The 20,702-nt window shown below is 44.3% G+C and overlaps 1 protein-coding gene across 7 annotated transcripts in view; it reads right to left on the minus strand.

The window, feature by feature from the left end:
* LOC119906713 (semaphorin-6D-like) overlaps positions 1 to 20,702 on the minus strand; it is a 195,838-nt gene that overhangs the window by 77,978 nt on the left and 97,158 nt on the right. For 5 of the 7 annotated variants that reach the window (XM_038724035.1, XM_038724033.1, XM_038724030.1 and 2 more), the window contains 5 exons: positions 13,570 to 13,783; positions 12,283 to 12,397; positions 11,640 to 11,697; positions 7,047 to 7,103; positions 5,890 to 5,994 (listed from right to left, as the gene is read on the minus strand). In XM_038724035.1, the coding sequence (XP_038579963.1) occupies positions 5,890 to 5,994; positions 7,047 to 7,103; positions 11,640 to 11,697; positions 12,283 to 12,397; positions 13,570 to 13,711 (477 nt within the window). In that variant the 5' untranslated portion in view covers positions 13,712 to 13,783. The remainder of the gene's footprint in view (positions 1 to 5,889; positions 5,995 to 7,046; positions 7,104 to 11,639; positions 11,698 to 12,282; positions 12,398 to 13,569; positions 13,784 to 20,702) is intronic. The other 2 variants (XM_038724036.1, XM_038724034.1) reach the window with 1 other exon arrangement.

The raw sequence follows: 20,702 nt of genomic DNA on the forward strand, positions 1-20,702 counted from the left end.
GCTAGTAAGTTACAAAGTGAACAGTGACTCCACTTAGGCTATGTTGATGTTCAAGCTCATCTTAATTAGCCTACATAATCAGGCAACCATCCCAAGTGTATCTGTTGCAGGTTTATTAAGTGTCACACAAAGCTACAACAGAAAAAGCAAAACACAACTTGTTTTTTTGTTTTGGTTTTGAACCATACACGGATTCATAAGCCATGTTTCTATCCAATTGTCATGCAAATTTTAAGCGTACTTTTGAAATGTTGCAAAAAAAACAAACAAAATGCTAATCAGGTGAGTTTCCATCAGCTGGTTTGGAGTGAATAAACCAGGCTACGGCGAGCGTAGTTACGTCAGTTGTTGACGTTACACATGGCTGTAATAAACAAGACGTCTGGGTTCCAAACCAGAAACAAAACCAGCCTGAGGGCCATTGAGGGCCTCACACAGAGAGGTCCTCAGGAATGTGTTTCAAGCGGGCAAACTGCTACCAGCCATGTCTCCGCACGTTATGGGAATATCCGGCAAGTTCGCTACATCAGAATTTAATTCGGCAAAAGTGTTTCCATCTCCCATTTAGTGCATTAACAGTTTTTCAACAAGGCAAAAAGCACCTCAAGCGGGCGTAAAAACTTTTCGCGAAATTAAGGCTTTTTTCCCCTTTTTTTCCTCGAATTTTGCCGTTTCCATCAGCGTTTTCTAATGCGATACTTCAAAATGCGCATAAAATGTAAAAAGTGTGAAAGTTTCTGCTGGTAACAAACTAGAACAGTATAGTCATTCACAAACGCTTGTGTAGGGGAGAGCGGGGAAAGTTGTCACACTGCTCATAACTCCAACACTAGAGGCTCTATGTCAAAAATCAAATAGCCACTTTGTGTGACTTCTTTTTCTATGTTCAACTTCCTGTTCACATGCGGTCACGGTCACTCTAACCTGAGGTGAGCACAAGTATATTATTTTTTTGCTTCAAAACTAAAACATTTGCACTTTACATTTTATGTATTCCAACCTTCTTAGGTATGAATGTTCAAAATTATAAATTTCCACAAAGTAGAGGAGAAAATAACGTGTCTTAATACTTTAGCTGATGTGCTATGTTGACCTTGAGATTTACACATTACATTACATTACAGTTTGTAAAATAAACACATGGAACGTGCTCAAAAAACTATGTGAAATTGTGTAGTTACCTCTGACAGCAGTATTAAATGATACTGTAAATAGATTATTATACACTGTAGTTTACAGCAGCAGCCGTACGCCTGGAAAAGATTTTTGCAAGGAAGGAAGAGAGAAAATATCAGAACACCACCTGACATAGTGTTACAGTCAGTCAGGCAGGTGAAGTTAAAAGAACAAATTAATCAGAAGTACAGCTGAGGACTTGGACATAAGATGCTGACATCTCTTTTGGCTTCATCTACGTGGAGCCATTTTCATGCAGTATTCCAAAGGAGACGTGGTTTAAGAGTGTGAGATGCAACACATGGGCCGGCGATGTTTGTGGGATTAGTCAGATACAGATATACGTCGTACAGAAATGCACACTGTTGCATTAGTGTGTTTAAACACCACATCTGTTTAGTTAAGAAGTTATACATTTAAGAAAGTTATCTGCAGCTTTATATTCAGTTACCATAGATCCATTTGCACTCCAGAGAACGTTTGATTTTAAAGTTAAAAGAAAGAGGTTAATGTGTGCTCTGCCAACATATTTGTTTTGAATTAAATTATTTATTTTTCAAATTCTCTAGGCTTGATTGTTCAATATTCACAATTATGTGTTGTAACTGTTTGATAATCCAGTGTGACAACTTCCTGCCGACGGGGCAAGTGCACACTCTCTATTCAACAGTCTATAGCTCCATAATGAGATAAGATACGAAGATGTAATGATACAAAACTTCTGCCCAAGACTTCATTCTTTCATTCGGTATGACATTTGACAGTGTGAAAAGTGTGACAACATACCCCGCTCTCCCCTATCATTTAATTAAATAAAGAAGTTAAAAAAAAAAGACCTGTCAGTCACCAAGCGCGTTCCCACAGTGTATCAACAGCTGGATCAGCATGATGTCCTCCTGTCTCCCGTGTGTGTTTCTGTTTCAATTAAACTGAATGGTGACACACAGCTGATAAGCTATAATACAGTCCGCCATTTCCCAGGACTCTCCCTGTTTAGGCTGTTTGCTTTTGGTCATCAGGGTGAATTTATGTGTCAAGGTTCTCAAAAGTTTAAGTTGCCCGCAGTGTTTCCATTGGAATGAATTGATTTTGACATGTGTGACCATCAGGGGCCATCAGGCTTCATATTCTGCTTCATTTGAGGGCAAATTGTAAAAAGAAAAACACCACCCAAAGTAAAAAGAACACCTTCCTGCTGTCAGAGAAATCAGCTGACTGGGAGGTTTTAGGACTTAATATTCAGCTAAATTACTTTATCGATTGAAGTGGAGCGAAACGGCAAATCGGTGTGATTATCAGGCGTGTGGCTTCCTGCCGTGAACATGAAATCCTGCGGAGACTTGATCTCCATGTGAATTATTTTGTACTCGAGACACAACATCCCGTGCAGGTTTTCATAGTTTACTGCCTCCGTGTTAAACGAAGTGAAAAAGTCTTGTGTGTGTCCTGCAGTGATTCTGATTCGATTGAGGACGTCACACTGTTTGTTTTTTTGCAGCTCTTGGTCAAAAACAAACAAACAAAAAAAAATGTTATTAACACGGAAAATGTGTTTGTGAAAAAATCATTACACCAGCAGAACATTCTTTCTCTCCCATGTTCACGTCAGCCAATACTGGCAGAGCAGAGGCTGAACTGTACCTGTGTCCTTGCCAAATGTAATTTAAAGCTCATAGCTCCAAAGCGTCACCGCTGTTCGACCAAAAGACATTAACTCAAGGTTCACTTTGTAGCCGGTGCTTTGGACAGCAGAATTTTACTGAAGTGGATTTAACTTGACTAAAATAACACTTTTGTTTTTTAATGCACTTCAATCTCTCTTGCAGTAAAATATGTTTAAAGCTTTATCACTGATCATCTTTAAACTTGCAGCATCTTGTTTGAAAAAGCTCTTAAATGACTTCCTGTTCTCTGAGAAGTACAAGCTGATATTTCTTTGTGCCATCAATCATTAAATGAGAGCAGGCATCGCTGTTATTTCCAGGTGCTGCGTATCTCATTTTAGATCCAAACTCCTCATCTTCAGGTAAACGTGTTGTTTCTCCCGCCGCCGGAGGTTTCAAAGCGCAGGAAGCTTCTGCTAAACAGGGTCAGAGCCTGTCAATCAAACTTCTAGCGCCGCAGCGGCGTGAAAAGAGGAACACAACTGTGGATTGACAACCTGAAATTGTGGCTTTTGTGAAGGTGTTGTGTTTGGTCTTGACGAGGCGTCTCACACAAGCCTGACACTTTCAATTAGGAACGTGTGCCACTGAACACGGGGGGGGGGGGGGGGCGTCAGAATAAAAGTCATTCGTCCCCGGGCCCCGTCTCCATGCTCATTAACCCAGTGCTTGTGACGATGTGTTGGAAATTCAGCAGCTGAGAGGATAATGGGCATGTTAGCAAAAGCTCAACCCACACTTGTGTTGTCATGAAATGTGCAGAGGGGGTTATATTCAGACTTCAGACACATTTGTTGTTTTTCCAAAATACCAGCTAGCTACACTACAAAGCCCCCCCAATATCTTTGGAAAGCTGAGTTCACTTTCTCTAGCCAAACCCAGGCCTGATTACTGCCACACCTGTTCTCAATCAAGAAATCACTTAAATAGGAACTGCCTGACAAAGTGAAGTAAACCAAAAGATCCTCAAAAGGTAGACATCATGGTGCGATCCAAAGAAATTCAGGAACAAATGAGAAACAGAGTAACTGAGATTTATCACTTTGGAAAAGGTTATAATGCCATTTTTAAAGCGAACCACAGTGAGAGCCATTATCCACAAATGGCTACAAAACATGGAACAGTTTTCAACCTTCCCAGGAGTGGCCACTTTTTCACGCCACTGTAAGGACGTTTATTTTTTTGTTATTTAAATGTATCAGTCTTTTTTTAAGAATAACCTCTGAAGAATCATCTGCACAGACCAGCTACACTGAACAACATTATAAAGGCAACACTTTTGTTTTTGCCCCCATTTATCACGAGCTGAACTCAAAGATTTAAGACTTTCTCTATGTACACAAAAGGCCTTTTTCTCTCAAATATTGTTCACAAATCTGTCAAAATCTGTGTTAGTGAGCACTTCTCCTTTGCAGAGATAATCCATCCACCTCACAGGTCTGGCATTTCAAGATGCTGTTGGCATGCTGACTGCAAGAATTTCCACCAGAACTGTTGTCCGTGAATTGAATGTTCATTTCTCTACAATAAGCGTCTCCAAAGGTGTTTCAGAGAATGTGGCAGTGAATCCAACCGGACTCACAACCGCAGATCACGTGTAACCACACCAGGCCAGGACCTCCACATCCAGCATCTTAACCTCCAAGATCGTCTGAGACCAGCCACCCAGACAGTTGCTGCAACAATTGGTTCGCATAACCAAAGAATTTCTGCACAAACTGTCAGGAGCCGTCTCAGGGAAGCTCATCTGCATGCTCGTCGTCCTCATCGGGGTCTCGACCTGACTGCTACTTCGCACAGCCATTGAAGAGGAGTGGACCAACACTCCACAGGCCGCAATCAACGACCTGATCAACTCTATGCCAAGGAGATGTGTTGCACTGTGTGAGGCAAATGGTGGTCACACCAGATACTGACTGGTTTCCTGACCCCCCAATACAGTGAAACTGCACATTTTGGAGTGGCCTTTTATTGTGGCCAGCCTAAGGCCTTTTATTGTGGCCAGCCTAAGGCCCACCTGTGCAATCCCCATGCTGTCTGATCAGCATCTTGAAATGCCACACCTGTGAGGTGGATGGATTATCTCTGCAAAGGAGAAGTGCTCACTAACACAGATTTTGACAGATTTGTGAACAATATTTGAGAGAAATAGGCCTTTTGTGTACATAGAGAAAGTCTTAGATCTTTGAGTTCAGCTCGTGATGAATGGGGGCAAAAACAAAAGTGTTGCCTTTATAATTTTGTTCAATGTATTTAGTAATGGGTGCTTTTATTCAGCAGTGTGTTTGATGAACTTCTGCTTTGATCAGGTCTTAAAATACACATCAAGTTACAGTAGAGATAAACAGCTGAACAGGAAAAAACGTGAACTGAAATGAAAGCAGGACAGTGCAGGTTCAATACAGTAACAAACAACCTAAATACATAAATTAAAAACAACTAATTATTTGAATCTGATCTCTTTCTGAGTCGCACGTGGAGGAATAAATATGAAAGTATTTCCCTACTCTAAGTACGATGAAAGAGTCTCAAGTATTTACTTACACAAACTGACAGAAGTTGAGTTGCAGTTAAGAGTGAAAGCCATCGTGCTGCTGAACACGCCTGGCACAGACAGAGCGCAAAGGTAGAAGCACTGATGGCAGTGCGGTTTTCAGAATATGTAAAAGAGGTGTGGTCAAGCGTGACAGGGTTTTAAGTCGATTTTCAGGTACTGCAATAAGTTGCTTCCCAACACTGCTGCCTTGAAAGCAGGAAATCAATATGTGTCGAGTCAGAAAACAACTCTTAAATAATGGGTAAAAAGCAGGGGGGTTTAAATGGCACTTTTCTAGGACAAAAGAAACTGTAAAATAAATAAATAAAAACTCTGGACCTGAACACCCTCTCAGCAGTCTGTTTAAGAAGAATGCACAAAAATCGATCTGTAAGTCACTTGGACAAAAGTATGTGCCGAATAAATGTAATGCAATGATAACAGCTCTCAGACGCTTGTCTGGTCTTCTTTTCTTAAGACCCTCCAGGTCCAACACAGGACAGGCGTGTTTACCTTGTAGTTTCGGCAGGTGGGGTTGAAAGCGTTGGTTCCGCAGGCGAACAGCGTCTCGTCGTTTCTGGGCACCAGCACTTTCACGTAGTTGTAGCACTCGTCCTGCTGAAACACAAAGCAGTGACGCCCCTCATTCATCACATAACAAAACGCAGTGATAACGACTCATCTTGACAAGGATGAAACGTCTTCAAAACATTTGTTTGGTTCCTCTGTACTGCGGGTGAACTTTGAAGAGAAAAGCATCAGATTAGATTTTTCATGATTCCTACTGGTGCTGCGTGTTTCAATCAGCAAAAAGACAAAACAACAAACAAGCAGGAACCAGAAACCATTCCAACAACATCCACATAAACATGCAGAGTGAATATATATCAGCTCCGCAGCATGTCAAGGAGCCCAGCGGGCGGGAAGCATAATGACGGATACACCAGGCGCTGCAAACAGTTGGAGTTCAGTCCAGTCCTGCAGAGCGGTTCAGGTCATGGGATCTTCTGGCTACGTGGCCTAAGTGTTCTGACTGCTGTAGGAAAGAAGCTGCTTTTCAAATACACCGAGGTGAGAAGCTGGAGGAGGGGGTCGCTGGTTATTTTAGCTTCCCGGTCACAGACAATTATGTTGGAGGTTTTAGTGACAATCTGCTCCAGTTTCCGCTTGGTGTGACTCTCAGAGCTCCCACACCAGACTCAGGATGCTCTCCGTGACGGCTTTGTAGAAGTAGGCCAACAGGTTTTCTGACACTTCTTCAGTTGCCCGAGCAACGCTGCTCATTTACCAAGTGTGCCGGGGTTCACCTCCGGGGCTCTGCTGAAGGTGGGCTTCAGCAAGGCCCTGAACTCCCAACCGCTCGGGGCGCCGCACTAGGCGGCGGCCTGCTTGCTCTAACGTCCCTCCGTGTGTTGTTGCATAACGTCCTGTTTGAGCATGTGTGTGTGTGTGACAGGTGTGTGTGTGTTTAATAATAACAAAAGAGTGAAAAAACACAGAATAAAGTCTGTAGTCGTCATCTTTCATCTATATCTGTGATTCAGTATTTTTCAAAACACAAATCAAACTAAGCTAAAATGGAAAAGAAGAGAACATGTCAGAGGAACAGGAGGTTTTGAAGTAAAAAGGTGGAAACGGCAGAAGAATGTAGAAATGGATAAGGAACTCACGCTGTTCTTCCCTCTGACTGTACACTTGCTGACGTCTTTGGACCGCCACGTCAGCTTCTGAAACACAGAAGAGGAATAACAGAATGCAATCTGGAGCGACGCTCGTGTAATTTTCTCTGAGCTGTGGAGTCGGCGCTCACCTAAAGAGCTTTATTGATGAGATATAAACGTAAGCACGCACGTGAGGGGAAATCTGAGTCATATCTGTCTGCAGAAACTGTGAGCAGTTAGTGGACACAAAGTGAGGAAAATGACAACACAGATATGATGTTTTGTGCCAAACAAAAGAATACAGGCTGGGGTTTGGGTTTTCTGGTTACAGGATTTTTTAGATTGAAAGCCGATCAAGTCTAGTTTGGGTGATTTAAACCTTTCTGTGAGGCGGCATGGCAACATGTTTGTATATCTTGAGACATGTTGAGTTTTGTCCTTTCAAAAGCAGAGGTTTGATCAAACAGTCTCAGAGCAGGGGGCGAGCAAGAACAGCAGCAGCAGCTTTCGGCTGACCTGCGGTGGTTTGTGGTTCAACACAAAATGGTCTTACCAGAAACAGGTAACAGCCGACTCGTAATAAGCGCTGCTGGTTAAATGTACACAGAGCAGCGGATATGAGTCGCCTCTATCCTGATTGTCAATCAGCTTGTAGCCCCGCCCTAAAGCCTCCCCTGCTTCCTGGTCTCTGTTCCTCTAAATGGGACCATGATTTACTAAATGAACATCATGCTGTGTTGAAGAAGACTTGAAACTAGCGACTGAGACCATAAACTCATCAGGAAAGTGTTTACTGAGGGAATAAACCAACTGACAAGTAGAAACATTTTCTCACAGAATTCTATACAATCACACTTCTTTCTGCAGCTGCTGGAGTCGCCCCCTGCTGGCTGCTGGAGAGGATGCAGGTTTAAGTCGCCCCCTGCTGGCTGCTGGAGAGGACGCAGGTTTAAGTCGCCCCCTGCTGGCTGCTGGAGAGGACGCAGGTTTAAGTCGCCCCCTGCTGGCTGCTGGAGAGGACGCAGGTTTAAGTCGCCCCCTGCTGGCTGCTGGAGAGGACGCAGGTTTAAGTCGCCCCCTGCTGGCTGCTGGAGAGGATGCAGGTTTAAGTCGCCCCCTGCTGGCTGCTGGAGAGGACGCAGGTTTAAGGCGCCCCCTGCTGGCTGCTAGAGAGGACGCAGGTTTAAGTCGCCCCCTGCTGGCTGCTGGAGAGGACGCAGGTTTAAGTCGCCCCCTGCTGGCTGCTGGAGAGGACGCAGGTTTAAGTCGCCCCCTGCTGGCTGCTGGAGAGGACGCAGGTTTAAGTCGCCCACTGCTGGCTGCCGGAGAGGACGCAGGTTTAAGTCGCCCCCTGCTGGCTGCCGGAGAGGACGCAGGTTTAAGTCGCCCCCCTGCTGGCTGCTGGAGAGGACGCAGGTTTAAGTCGCCCACTGCTGGCTGCTGGAGAGGACGCAGGTTTAAGTCGCCCCCTGCTGGCCGCTAGAGAGGACGCAGGTTTAAGTCGCCCCCTGCTGGCTGCTGGAGAGGACGCAGGTTTAAGTCGCCCCCTGCTGGCTGCTGGAGAGGACGCAGGTTTAAGTCGCCCCCTGCTGGCTGCTGGAGAGGACGCAGGTTTAAGGCTCTTCCGCACTGGCTTCACTCGTGAGAGTCGCAGGTTACCGCTTACTCCAGCAGAGCAGACGTCCAGAGTCATCCAGGTCATAGTGATCCAAGGAGGGTTTAATCAAGGGAAACAGAGTGTCTTCAGCCAAGTCCAAAGACATTTCGCCCCTTATCCAAAAGGCTTCTTCAGTTCCATCTTCAACCAGGCTCCAGCTGCTCTCGACTTTCACCCACCTTGGACAGCAGAGCAGAGTTATATAAAAGCTGATGGTTCAATACAGCTAATAAGCTATAACAGCTTCGTCCATTTTGTTCCCTCAACGGTCAGCATGCTGAGATGATTTTCTGCTTGTCGAGGTCACCGTAGTCAAAGAGAAAGAGACGCTGATTGTGGCGATTCCATTGAATTGATTGAATAGATTTTTCTCACAAACTGTTTTGCGTCAACAGGCCATTCAAGCTGCGATTATGGCATGTGGGAGTTACTGTTACCAGTTCTGACTGGTAAATGGTGCTCATATACACATCCATGTTGCATTTACGGATGGGAAAAGTGGACTGTCACGAAAGCTCGCACACATCTCACCACACACTTAAAGGAGACCTATTATATTGCATTTCCAGTCCTATATAGTTCTGTGACTCTTGTATGGCAGCTTTGCATGAATTTAAAATTTTCTATCTTATACTGACTCTTCATGCAGGCCTTCACTTCAGCCTCTGTCTGAAACAAGCTGTAGATGCTCCTGTCTCTTTAAGCCCCCCCGCCAAAGCCCACTGTCTTCTGATTGGCCGTTGTCTTATGTGTTTACCAGGGATAGGGTTGCATGTTCATTTGTGGGCGTGGCCAGCATTCTCTGCCTGGAGCAAATGACCATATATGGAAATCCAGCCCAGAATGACATCACACCGAGCCGTTAGTAGAAAAAACTGTTTACAACAGAGCGTTCAGAACAGGGAGATATCTGGATTTCTTTTAAATACTTAACCTCATTATATGAAGCTTTGGCCGTGTTTAACATGAATATCCGACATTGTAACATTATAGAAATGCCAGAAAATATGAAAAAGCATAATAGGTCCCTTTAATAGTATTAATAATAAGGAAGCACCTGGAAAAAAAAACTTAAAGAGAAGCAAGGACCCCTCACATCAGTCATTTGATGCAATTAAACCCATATTTAAAGGACGTAGAGTTGGATTGTCAATGCACAATATTTTTAACCCTCACACGGCCAACGCTGCAATAATACAAACGTCCTGAGATGTCCAGTGATCCCATTTCTACCATCCGTCCCACATGAGGTGAACGAGGCACGCCGTTCCCTCTGACATGCAGGAATTATTATGTGAAAAGCTGTGGAACTCTCGGTTTGGATGTTGAACAGGTGAGAACGTTATAAACCTGATGAGAACACGAGTTTGAAATGGAAACTATAAAACTTTCCTTTAGAGAGAAATAAACAGACAGCCGGAGAGCGAACAAATGGCGATGCAGGACGTGATGTGTTCGTGGTCGTGCTGCTGAGGTCGGATCACTGATAACGAGTGTAACAGCTCACATCAAAGAGCTGCTGTAGGCCATCCCACAATGCACCGGGAGGCCCATTACAGCCAGGAGCCACCCTGTAACCTCTTCTCTTTGATGAGGAGGCGGCGTGGGGATCAAAGGAAGAGCGTCCTTTGTGCTGCCTCGTACGTTACGAGCTGCTGTTCTGATATTTACTGCGTCTATTGAGCAAAAACTAAAAAGGATCTTTTGCTGCTTTGTCAGCCGTCAGGTCTGATGCTGTTCTCGACGCTCTGAGGGAAAGGTTCTTATGTAAGACTAAATCACAGCGCGGAGCTGCAGCACAGACGAGTCTCTGTGATGTTGATTCAGTGCTATTATGTCTTATTATGCCAGAGAAGAGTCTGTGCTGGCCTCTGTGGGTTTGGTCTATTGTACTGTGCAATGTGAAGTGCAGCGCCTGCAGCAAACACTAGGTGGCATCGCAGCAAGGTTTTAAGCCTGGGTGTAGTTACTCTTTAAAGAATCTATATTTTTATAATAATAATGTATGAAACGATATGCGAAAACAGTGTGACAATGTGAAAGGAGACTCTGGTAGTTAACATCAGGTATGTGGTGATATTTACACGCAATCAGATTTTCATGGAAGTCGGCTTGAGACAAAGTTTTCAACAAGCGTGAACCTGAAAAGTGAAGCCAGTGCTGAAGCACCTTAAACCTGCGTCCTCTCCAGCAGCCAGCAGGGGGCGACTCCAGCGGCTGCAGAAAGAAGTGTGATTGTATAGTCTGTGAGAAAATGTTTCTACTTGTCAGCTGATTTATTCCCTCAGTAAACACTTTCCTGATGAGTTTCTGGTCTCAGTCGCTAGTTTCAAGTCTTCTTCAACACAGCGTGATGTTCATTTAGTAAATTATGGTCCCATTTAGAGGAACAGAGACCAGGAAGCAGGGGAGGCTTTAGGGCGGGGCTACAAGCTGACTGACAAGCCAGCGACCTGTCAATCAGGATAGAGGCGACTCGTATCCGCTGCTCTGCGTACATTTAACCAGCGCCGCTGAAAATTCTGCTGTTCAGGTTTCAGGTAAGTAGGCTACTTTTTTTTTTAAGCCTGTTTGTCACTGGCTAAAATTAATATCACTGTTAACGTGATGCACCTTGCTAAGAAAGCTAGCTAGCTGCACCCTCTCACCCAAATATGGTCACGTCTGGTTCCAATAAAACAAGATGGCGACGGCCAAAATGTCAAACTCGAGCCCACAAACCAACTGGTGACGTCACAGCGGCCACGCCCCCTCTTTTCATACAGTCTACCAGCTCACAGAGTTAATGTTAATTAGCGAGCTAGCTACAGCTGATTAAAAACCTGCATTCGAGGTTGACAACATTTAGCACCGCTAAGAGTTTGTATCTTCAAACCTGGAGCTGTAACCTGAAATGTTTGTGTTCTCCAGAAGCAACAAACACTTTATCATATGAGAGTACTCACCAGCTGGGGTACGAACTCCTCTGAAGCTGTGGTCAGGTTCACTGCAAACACATGATCCCTGAAGAGTTCAAAGCACAGAGTCAGCGCTCAGCATGCAAATTCACCCCGGAGAAGATTAAATAGATTAGAATAAATCTGCTGTTCCATGTGTGTGGAGGCTTAATCTATTCCTACTGCACTTAGTCATTTTAGTAAGTTTCCCAGAATGCCTCCTAACAACCCGAAGAAGAAGGGATGAGCTTCATTACAGGCAGAGCAAGAGGACGGACTGACAAACGTAGCTGATCTTCAGTTAAAATAACCTCCCAGAAAAACACAAAAAACACTGGGAAGTGTATTTACAGCCCTTAAACTGAAGTGAGAAGGAAGTCCTAATGATGGATTTCAAAGGGACTCGAGAGTTTTCTTGCACCATTTAGTTAATATTTCTCACAATTTGCTGAACAAGACCTGTAGCTTCACTGAATTATTGTCTATTTTGTGCTACTTTGATGTGTTTATGTCTCTACAATGGATTTCTGTGTGATTGCTGAACATTAAATGGCAGCTCTAGACAGAAAGCCCCGCCTTCCTGATGCAGGCGGACTAAACCTAAAACCTCTGGATGAGATGTCAGTGTGTGTGTGTGTGTGTGTTTACTGACCTGGCAGCGATGTACAACATGTGGTTGATGCGTAACAACCTCTGAAAGTCCAGGCCCAGGCGCGCTGTGTCGTTGTCCTGAAGCAAACTCTGGAAACCTGGAAACTGTTTTGACTCTGCAGAGAGAGAGACAGCACAGGAGACTTTGAAAAATAAAACGATTTCTAACAAAACCAGGCTCCTCTTCAGGGATCTGGTTGTTTGCGCTTGTCCGTCTTACTTCTGTACTACAGCTCCCATCATGCTTTGAGCGCTGCATACAGTTCATCCATGAAAATATGTCCTTCTAATACATCCAACAGAAAGTTAAATGTTCAAAACAAACATTGAAGGTAAAGGGAACTCACTGGGAATTAATGCATTTCTGGATGTTAGTGGATTTGTCACCTTTATTACTAAACACAAAGTTCAGTTTAAAACCTCTTAACATCCCTGTAACATTCAGGCCAAACGCCTCTTCAGGCAGATCCACAGTAAACTGAATCTAGTTCTTGACCCATCTGGAGCATCTTTCTGGTTTTGGGCTTCTCTGAAAGAAACTCTGTAACTGATTAATATCAGTTTAAACACACTGAAACTGATGGATTGAAAATGTTTGCTAACAAATGCCTGCATTGCTACAGGAAGCGCCAGTCGTCGGCTCTATTGGCTCGGCCTAGCCGGGAAATAACGGGGGCCGGCCCTTCCTCGCAGCGCCGGCTCTCGTTGGCCGCTGTAGGCTGTGAAAGGGACACGTGAGCTCCTATTGGCTCGGATCAGCCGTCAGCGGAAAGGTCAGAGTTCAGCCGCTAATCTGAATACAAGCTGTCGTAGCCGTTTACATTCAGATCAGAGTTATTCCGGTTATAAAGACAAACGAGCCGCGTCTGCCGGTGAATCTGAAGCGGTGCGGCAGCCGTCCCTGAGGATTTACTGATGGAATCGTGTGTTTAGGACTAAATGTTTTACTGGACTGGATCGTCTGGACCTTTGACAACGTTTCTGTTGGAATATAATCGATGGCTGGATTAAGTTACTGTGAGGCTTCACAGGGGAGTCGCCTCACTTTTGATTGGACCCGCTGTGGTGAGCGTATCTTGAAATGGTTTGCGTTGGTCGAGTCACGAGGATTTACTTTCAGACGGTGGATCGTATGAGCATGAAGTTAAAACAGCAGCTGTGTGTCCTGCCAGGACCTGACGGCCACCAATGAGAGCCCAGTGACTGCTGCATCCGTCCAATCAGATGAAGCTCGTTTTTACATCTCAGGCCAACCAACCAATCAACCAATCAGAGAGAATCTACTCACGCTCCAAGGTGACCATGTTGATCGGCTCCAGGTCTTTTGGGAAGGGCGTGGTCGAGGCCGACTCAGACAGGAAACAGGAAGTGAGGATGAGCAGCAGCAGCGGCGGCGGCTGCCACTGTGACAGCCAACTGGTCTGAGCCATTTTGTAGGAATGAGAGAGAGGAGGTGGAGGGGGCGGGGTGTGGTGATGTCAGCAGGTCATGGTGGGCGTCGGCTGTGAGGAAACACAGAGAGAGAGTGCGTTCAGGGTTTATCTCTCTGTCTGCAGCTATAAATGATAAGGGATTAGACACAGAGCAAAATTTCACATCAAGAGCATGGATTAGCATTAGCTTAGCATTAGTGTGTTTGTGTTGATGTGTACAACAAACACACAAACAAACAAGACGTCATTGACACCCAACATGTGATCCGCTGTGTTCTGACTGGGTGATTTTCCATGCGCACGCCGGGAGGGGGGATGGTCGTTACGGTAACAACACATTTTAATTAGGGTTACTGGTTTTATTTGATGCAATACGTTTTACATCCAATCAAAGTTAGGATGTTAAAAAATAAATCAGACAACGCAAAAGCAATTCAATGATATTCCCAAAGACATGGTCTTGACTGGTCTTGAAATAAAATCCAGAGTCCTCAATGTCTGAGACCGAGTACAAATGCGGTCGAGTCCGAGACGAGACCAAGACCATCAGAAAGTGGTCTTCAGACCGGTCTCGAGTACGACAACAATACCTCCGAGTGCTCCGGTTTCGCCCACCATCAAAAACATGTTAGGTTCCCCAGTCAGTGACGTTGAGCAGACGCCGGTAAAGATCTGGAGTCGGTCCCCAGGCGCTGCACAGCGGCTGCACAGCGGCTGCCCAGCGGCTGCCCAGCGGCTGCGCAGCGGCTGTGCAGCGGCTGCACACTGCTCGCAACATGCATGTGTATGTGAAAATAAAGTAAAAGTATCACAAAAAAGCTAATTAATGATTTAAAGAATACAACACACAAGTTAAGAGGCCACTCGTTCTCTATCAGACCAACCAATCGTATCCCACAATGCTCTGCTGTTTGAACCTAAATCTTATTAGTTATTTCTTAATCAGCTTTCCAGAAACATCCAGTTTGCAAATAAGACAACGGCGTCTTTGCTGAGCTCCTGCATCCCTGTTGTGTGACACAGTGCTCTAAACTCAAAGTCCACTAACTGTTTATAATATCATAATAAGCAGCAGCATCACTTTTACTGTCACACACAATTATAGACAGTCCACCACATGCAAAATTAGTTCTCTGCATTTAACCCGTCCTAATTAGGAGCAGTGGGTAGCCATTAAGCAGGCAAGCAGTTAGAGTTCAGGGTCACGCTCAGGGGCCCCTCGAAACGGCGACCCTCTGGTTTCCAAGCCAAGTCCCCACAGACTGAGCTACTGCTGCTATTACAGAAATGTATAATAATAAATAAATCCAAACTTAATGTCCACGCTGCCTCGGTTGGTCCTCATCATTATACGTTTATTAAAATTTCTATTCTATTGCAGTGTGGGAGTCCACATCGATTTACACTCTAATTCATTCCCGAACTCTACAGAGACACCAGAGCGAACGCTAAATTACCAAAGAGCTGCTGAAGTCAGGCTGCTGACCGGATGGACCAGCTCATGTCTCGAAAAACACGTAGGGACGGGCTCAGATAGCCGGTTCCATTTTTGATCTGGTTCCTGGTCAGAAAAAGATTTGTTGAACTAGAACACTTACGGGTCTCTTTTTTAAACCTTTCATCTCTCCTGACTCTGCTGCATTCTTATTAGCAGAGATCATTCTAGGCAGCCTCAGGTATCAGCCGCCTGTCGCTCTGTGGGGTCAGATTATATCAGCTCCACCTGCTTCCATTTTATACTTATACTGATTTTAATCCTGTGCTGTTAAACTGGGCATCATCAGTGTTATCTGTGTTAGCATCGCTCCCCTCCTCCAGTCGCACCTCTGTAATGCCGGAGAGGAGAGTTAGAGTGGCTGCTTCACATGATGGCTGTGGTTTCTGAGGAGGAGGAGGAGGAGGAGGAGGAAAGCAGTGGTGTTTTCAGATCAAGACAGATAAAGCAAGAGGGAAGAAAGGATGAAGCAGTTACAAGAGTGACACCTCCTTTTTTCTTTTCTAATTCACTACCAGACCAGAGAGGACGAAGAAGGAGGAGGAGGAGGAGGAGGAGGAGCCTCTCTCCTTTTCATTTGTCACTTTGTGTGACAGCAGAGGTGAGGAGGCGACAGGCAGGAGGTGATGAAAGAGGAGACGAGAGAGAGCGCGTCTTTTCTGCTTTGTCACTGTGTGACATAACAGGAGGAGGAGAGGGGAGAAAGTGGGTAACAGGTAACCCTGTTTTGGTGGAGAAGGAGAGGAAACACTCTATTCGCTGCTGGTTCCCGTCTGTCACATCGTTTCTCTGAACCCCCAGAATCGTTATTCTACTGCCGTTAGCTTCAGAGCGGAGGAGCGGAGGAAAGATAAGGGCCTCCATACGCCTCAAACAGAGTGCAACAACAGTATCTGAACTAAGGACGCAATGAAACCACACAAACCGAGTCTGACAGCGGTGCTCTCTTATTCCCAAATTTAAAGTCTGCCTGGAGCTGATTAAGAGCATCCTTCTACATGTACGATAACGAGAGGCTGTAACTTCACAACGGCCCTTTCAAACATCTCTCTTTGCCAGGCAGATAATAAAATCTATTTTTCTCCACGGTTCACGGGTCTTCATCTAGTTAAAAACTAGAGTTGATTCACTTCGGACGTCGTCGTCTACACATCTGGTCTAACAGAAATGTGAAGGGTTGGTGAAGTTTTGCTTTGCACACGTTGGTAGCAGCTGATGGACAGAGCAGAACGGCAAACGAGCGCAACGAGACTAACGCCCCCTTTTCTGATGGAGGATTTCGGGGCTCCGTCTGTCACTCCCACTATGAAGCCGATTGGCTGCGTGGGAGTCGGCAGGGTTTAAACGTCAGTCTGAGGACATTTAGACCTTTGTGTTTAAGGGGTTCTCCGACTTGCTGTGAACACAAGAGGAGGGTGTCGGGAGTCAAACGCCGACGCTTTATAAAAGCCTGGCAAAGAGTCGGTGTTTGACTGACAAGGTACCTTTCAGCATCTAGACACCCTGCGCGTTCAAGTAACTCCAATCTAACTCATCAGCCGTCAAGAAATGTACTTATTTCAACCCAAAACACAATCTTTTACTAAACCCCAACCAAAAGCATTACTTTCCTAAACCTAAAGGCGTCTCAGACTCTGAAGCGCATCGAAACCGACGCTTTGAGAAAGCCTGGCAAAGCGTCCGTGGTAACTTCAGCCAGACTAGCAGCGACTCTTCAGACGGCCACAGAGAGACATTATATTATAGTATATATTAAATAATTGTACTAATTTTCAAATTATTATTGTGATTGTTTCATATTTCAGTGTTTTTTTCCTTTATTTGTATCTTGTTTTTATATTTCACATTTGATACAGATTTTTAGTTGTTTTTTTTATTTTTATAATTATTTTAATTTTTTGTCTATTAATACACAAAAACACATTTACAGTTTTATCTATTTATTTAAATTTTTTATATATTATAATAACCCACACACAAACATTACTGTTTCATTTATTTATTTTATTTTAATTTTTAATATTAATATTTTTTAACACACACGTGCACTGTTTTATTTATTTACTTTTATTTTTAATATTTATTTTTATATTTTATATATTTTTATTATTATTTTATTTTTTATTAACACACACACACACACCTTTTACTGTTTTCTTTACTTATTTAATGAAATGTATGAAATTAATTGTTCTTCAGTAATTTATTTGCGGCTTTAGTAATATTGTTATACATTCATGCCAACAATCCTCTGACTTTTCATCAGTTATCTGTAGGGTCGGGTACAGAAACTGGGAACCAACATGGAACTGGTTCCTATAGGACCGGTACCTACTGGACTAAATTAAAATGCAAATTTTCAGTACGTCATTTCGGTGCCGCTTAAATGTGTCGATTTAACTATTTCCCCTCTGCTTTCACCCATACTTCTCTTTCTACCTCGACTCTGTCTCTGTCTCTGTCCAGCCTCAGCTCTGCCTCATTACAACCAGCTGCGACGCTTCTTTAAACAAACGTCGACGTCTCTTAATCAGAGCTCTCTGAAGCAGAAGGACTAATTGACTCTGTTCAAACTGAACATGAAATTGTTCTTCTGCTCTTTTGTTTGGAGAATCAGACGCCGCCGCAACCTCTGATTTCTTTCAATGAGAAACCAGGAGGCACAATGAAGACCTTTAACCTTTTAATGGTGAAGCTATACCTCGACCCTTCTCTTGACTCTAACGAGCCGTTTCACAGTTTCCTCCCTCCACTCTTTCACTCTCGTCTTTGTCGAGTCCTGAAGGTGTTTGGTTTCTCGTTTCACCCAATTCACCTCCGTCTGTCAAACCCAAACATTTCTTTTTTCCCTTCATCCCTCAGGCGGTTTCAGGTTATCTGGGTCTCTCTGACTCTCCCACATACTTCAGCTTGGGTTTGTTTGTTGCTCATGTGCAGAAAAAGCTCAAAACAAGCTAGATTTTCTGTCTCTGAGCAGATAAAGCGAATGTGAGGCGCTTAATGTCAGTCAGCCTCATTTAGATAATTGAAACATCCTGTTCTGCTCCTGGTCGATGCGTGTCGTCTGCCGCCCGAACATGATCTTCCTGCCGGCGGGGGGGCAATCCGTCATTTATACGGCGGGACTAATCTGTCACACGTGGCTCCAATGGGAAGTTCACTTTCCCTCCGGTCTCTGTGGAGGCTTACGCTGATTATTGAGATTTGATCATAAATCTGATTTGCCGTCCTCCCATCGGATGGAGTTTGATCGATTACACATTTACTGCAGGATTAATCAATCTTACTTTACCCTGAACATGTTTAACCCTCTCCTGCCTGTGTGGGACGTCCCCTGCTGTACCATTAACGGTTAATGAACGAGTCAATATGCGACTCAACTCAAGATTAGATAGCATGAACTCTCAGGCAGATTATAAACCTCATATTTTAAAGACATGGTGTCTGCCCACCTTCAAAGCAGGCTCCATCCATTCAAATTAAACGCCATCTCTACCAACATGGGTACAAACGCAGCAACGTAAAGTCAATAGCAGCTCAAATGAACATACAGAAGGAGACTGAGCTCTGTAGATATCAGTTATTTAGTTTGCATTTATTTATTATTGAACTTTTTTGAGGTTTAAAATTGTAACCAGCAGGTCGCCGCTTTGATCTCAGGACAGAATCAGTCTACTTGATAAACCCGCAGCAGACACACTTGGGCGACGGCGGTGCCTGGTTAAATGTGATTAAGATGAGCTTGAACGTCAACATAGTTCGAAAAACAGGAGGCTCGCCGTTCAGTTTGTCACTCACTAGCAACTGGGACAGGAACAGGAACGCCTCAGAAGTCGTTCGGGACCTCCAGCTATTTGCACCTATTTCCAGGGAAAAACAAACCCAAGATGAATCAGGAATAACTCCTCAACCATTTGGCCCAGATGCATTGTGGTCTCGTTTGAAAGGTCAGAAGCAAAGAAGGAAGGAAAATTAACATCAAAACCATCATAAGATTGAATATCTTCTAATCCACCAATTGTAACTGTAAATTTGATGAAAATAAATTAAAATACAGTTATTGTACAATATTGTCAAAATATACCAGGTGAATGTCCATATTTTGGCAATATTTACTGATTAAATGTTGACTTTTATTGGGAGATATCTTTAAAACACTTTTTCTGTCCATACAACCAAGTTCCAAATGACGTAACACTAAAATATTGATAAAAACAGTGAATATTCACCAAAAGAGAAAATCAAAAATCAGGAGTAGGGCTGCACAATATATCGCCGGAGCATCGTCCTCGCAGAACAGTGCAATATCAATATCATTTACTCCGATTTAAGAGTTCTTGCATACACACTAGTGAGTGACGAGCCGGCTCTGCAGGCAGTCAACCAGCAATCCCAATATTATTCTCAATCAGTAGATTTTATTTTCAAATAGAGCAACTGATGGTGAAACTTCCTGTATTTTGTCATTTCGCAATATATTTTGCAGAAAAGAAAAATGTTGCAATGTTAGTTTTTTCCAATATCGTGCAGCCCTAATCATCCAGCCAGAGCGAACGACCACTGAGCGTCCAGAGCGCCAGTTCCCCCGGCAGCACAGCCTGGTGCGCTGCGGACGGTCGGCGATCGTTCCCTCTGGTTGGACGAAGCCCGACGCAGAGCACAGCTGCAAACAGCAGGCGCACGTGTAGGTTAGTTTGAGATACGCGGATTATTTAGTGTCGAGCTGCTTATTATTTATTCTGAATAATAATTATGATAAATAAAGATGATATACCCAACTAACAAATGTTTCCATTGTCAATCTAAATACTGACTTTTAGTATTATTATAATAATGTCCACAGCACATCCCCATTATACTAATAAACGGTTCAGCTCTAACCCTCCATCAACTTCCTGTCGTCTCACACTCGGTTATTCGTTCTGAATACTACTACAATACTACTATGTACTAAAAGTATCTAAATATGAGCAGGCTAGTCTGTGGATCTGTTATTGGCCTGATGAGCCAGATGCTTCTGCTCAGCATCCTGTGCCAATGAACACTCAGAGCTCCCTACGTAACAAACTGCCGCCTCCCGTTTCAAATATCGCCGCCGCTTGAATTTGGATAATTGATAGAAATCAGCTTCCTGTTTTGAGTGCCGGGGAGCGCAAATCTCCGACTGTCCCGGGCCGGGGCGCCACTTCTGCAGTCCGGTGGCGTGGGATTAACTGTTACCGGGAGAACGTGGGGAGGACGCTGAGGTTTTAATGAGATTGGGGTCAGAGAGGTCATCGCGGCTCGCCAGAGGTGTTGCCGTTACGGAGGCTGCTCACCAGTAATGTGATTAAGGTCAACAGCCTTTCGGCAAATTCACCCCTATGCTTGTTTATAGATTCCAGAGAGGAAGAGGAGGGGAAGAGGAGGGGAAGAGGAGAGGAAGAGGAGAGGGGAAGAGGAGAGGGGAAGAGGAGAGGAAGAGGAGGGGAAGAGGAGAGGAAGAGGAGGGGA

The sequence above is a fragment of the Micropterus salmoides genome, unplaced genomic scaffold (assembly GCF_014851395.1).
Source record: "Micropterus salmoides isolate LMB-PRFRI ecotype aquatic unplaced genomic scaffold, ASM1485139v1 Ms_hic_scaffold_17, whole genome shotgun sequence".
NCBI lineage: Eukaryota > Metazoa > Chordata > Actinopteri > Centrarchiformes > Centrarchidae > Micropterus > Micropterus salmoides.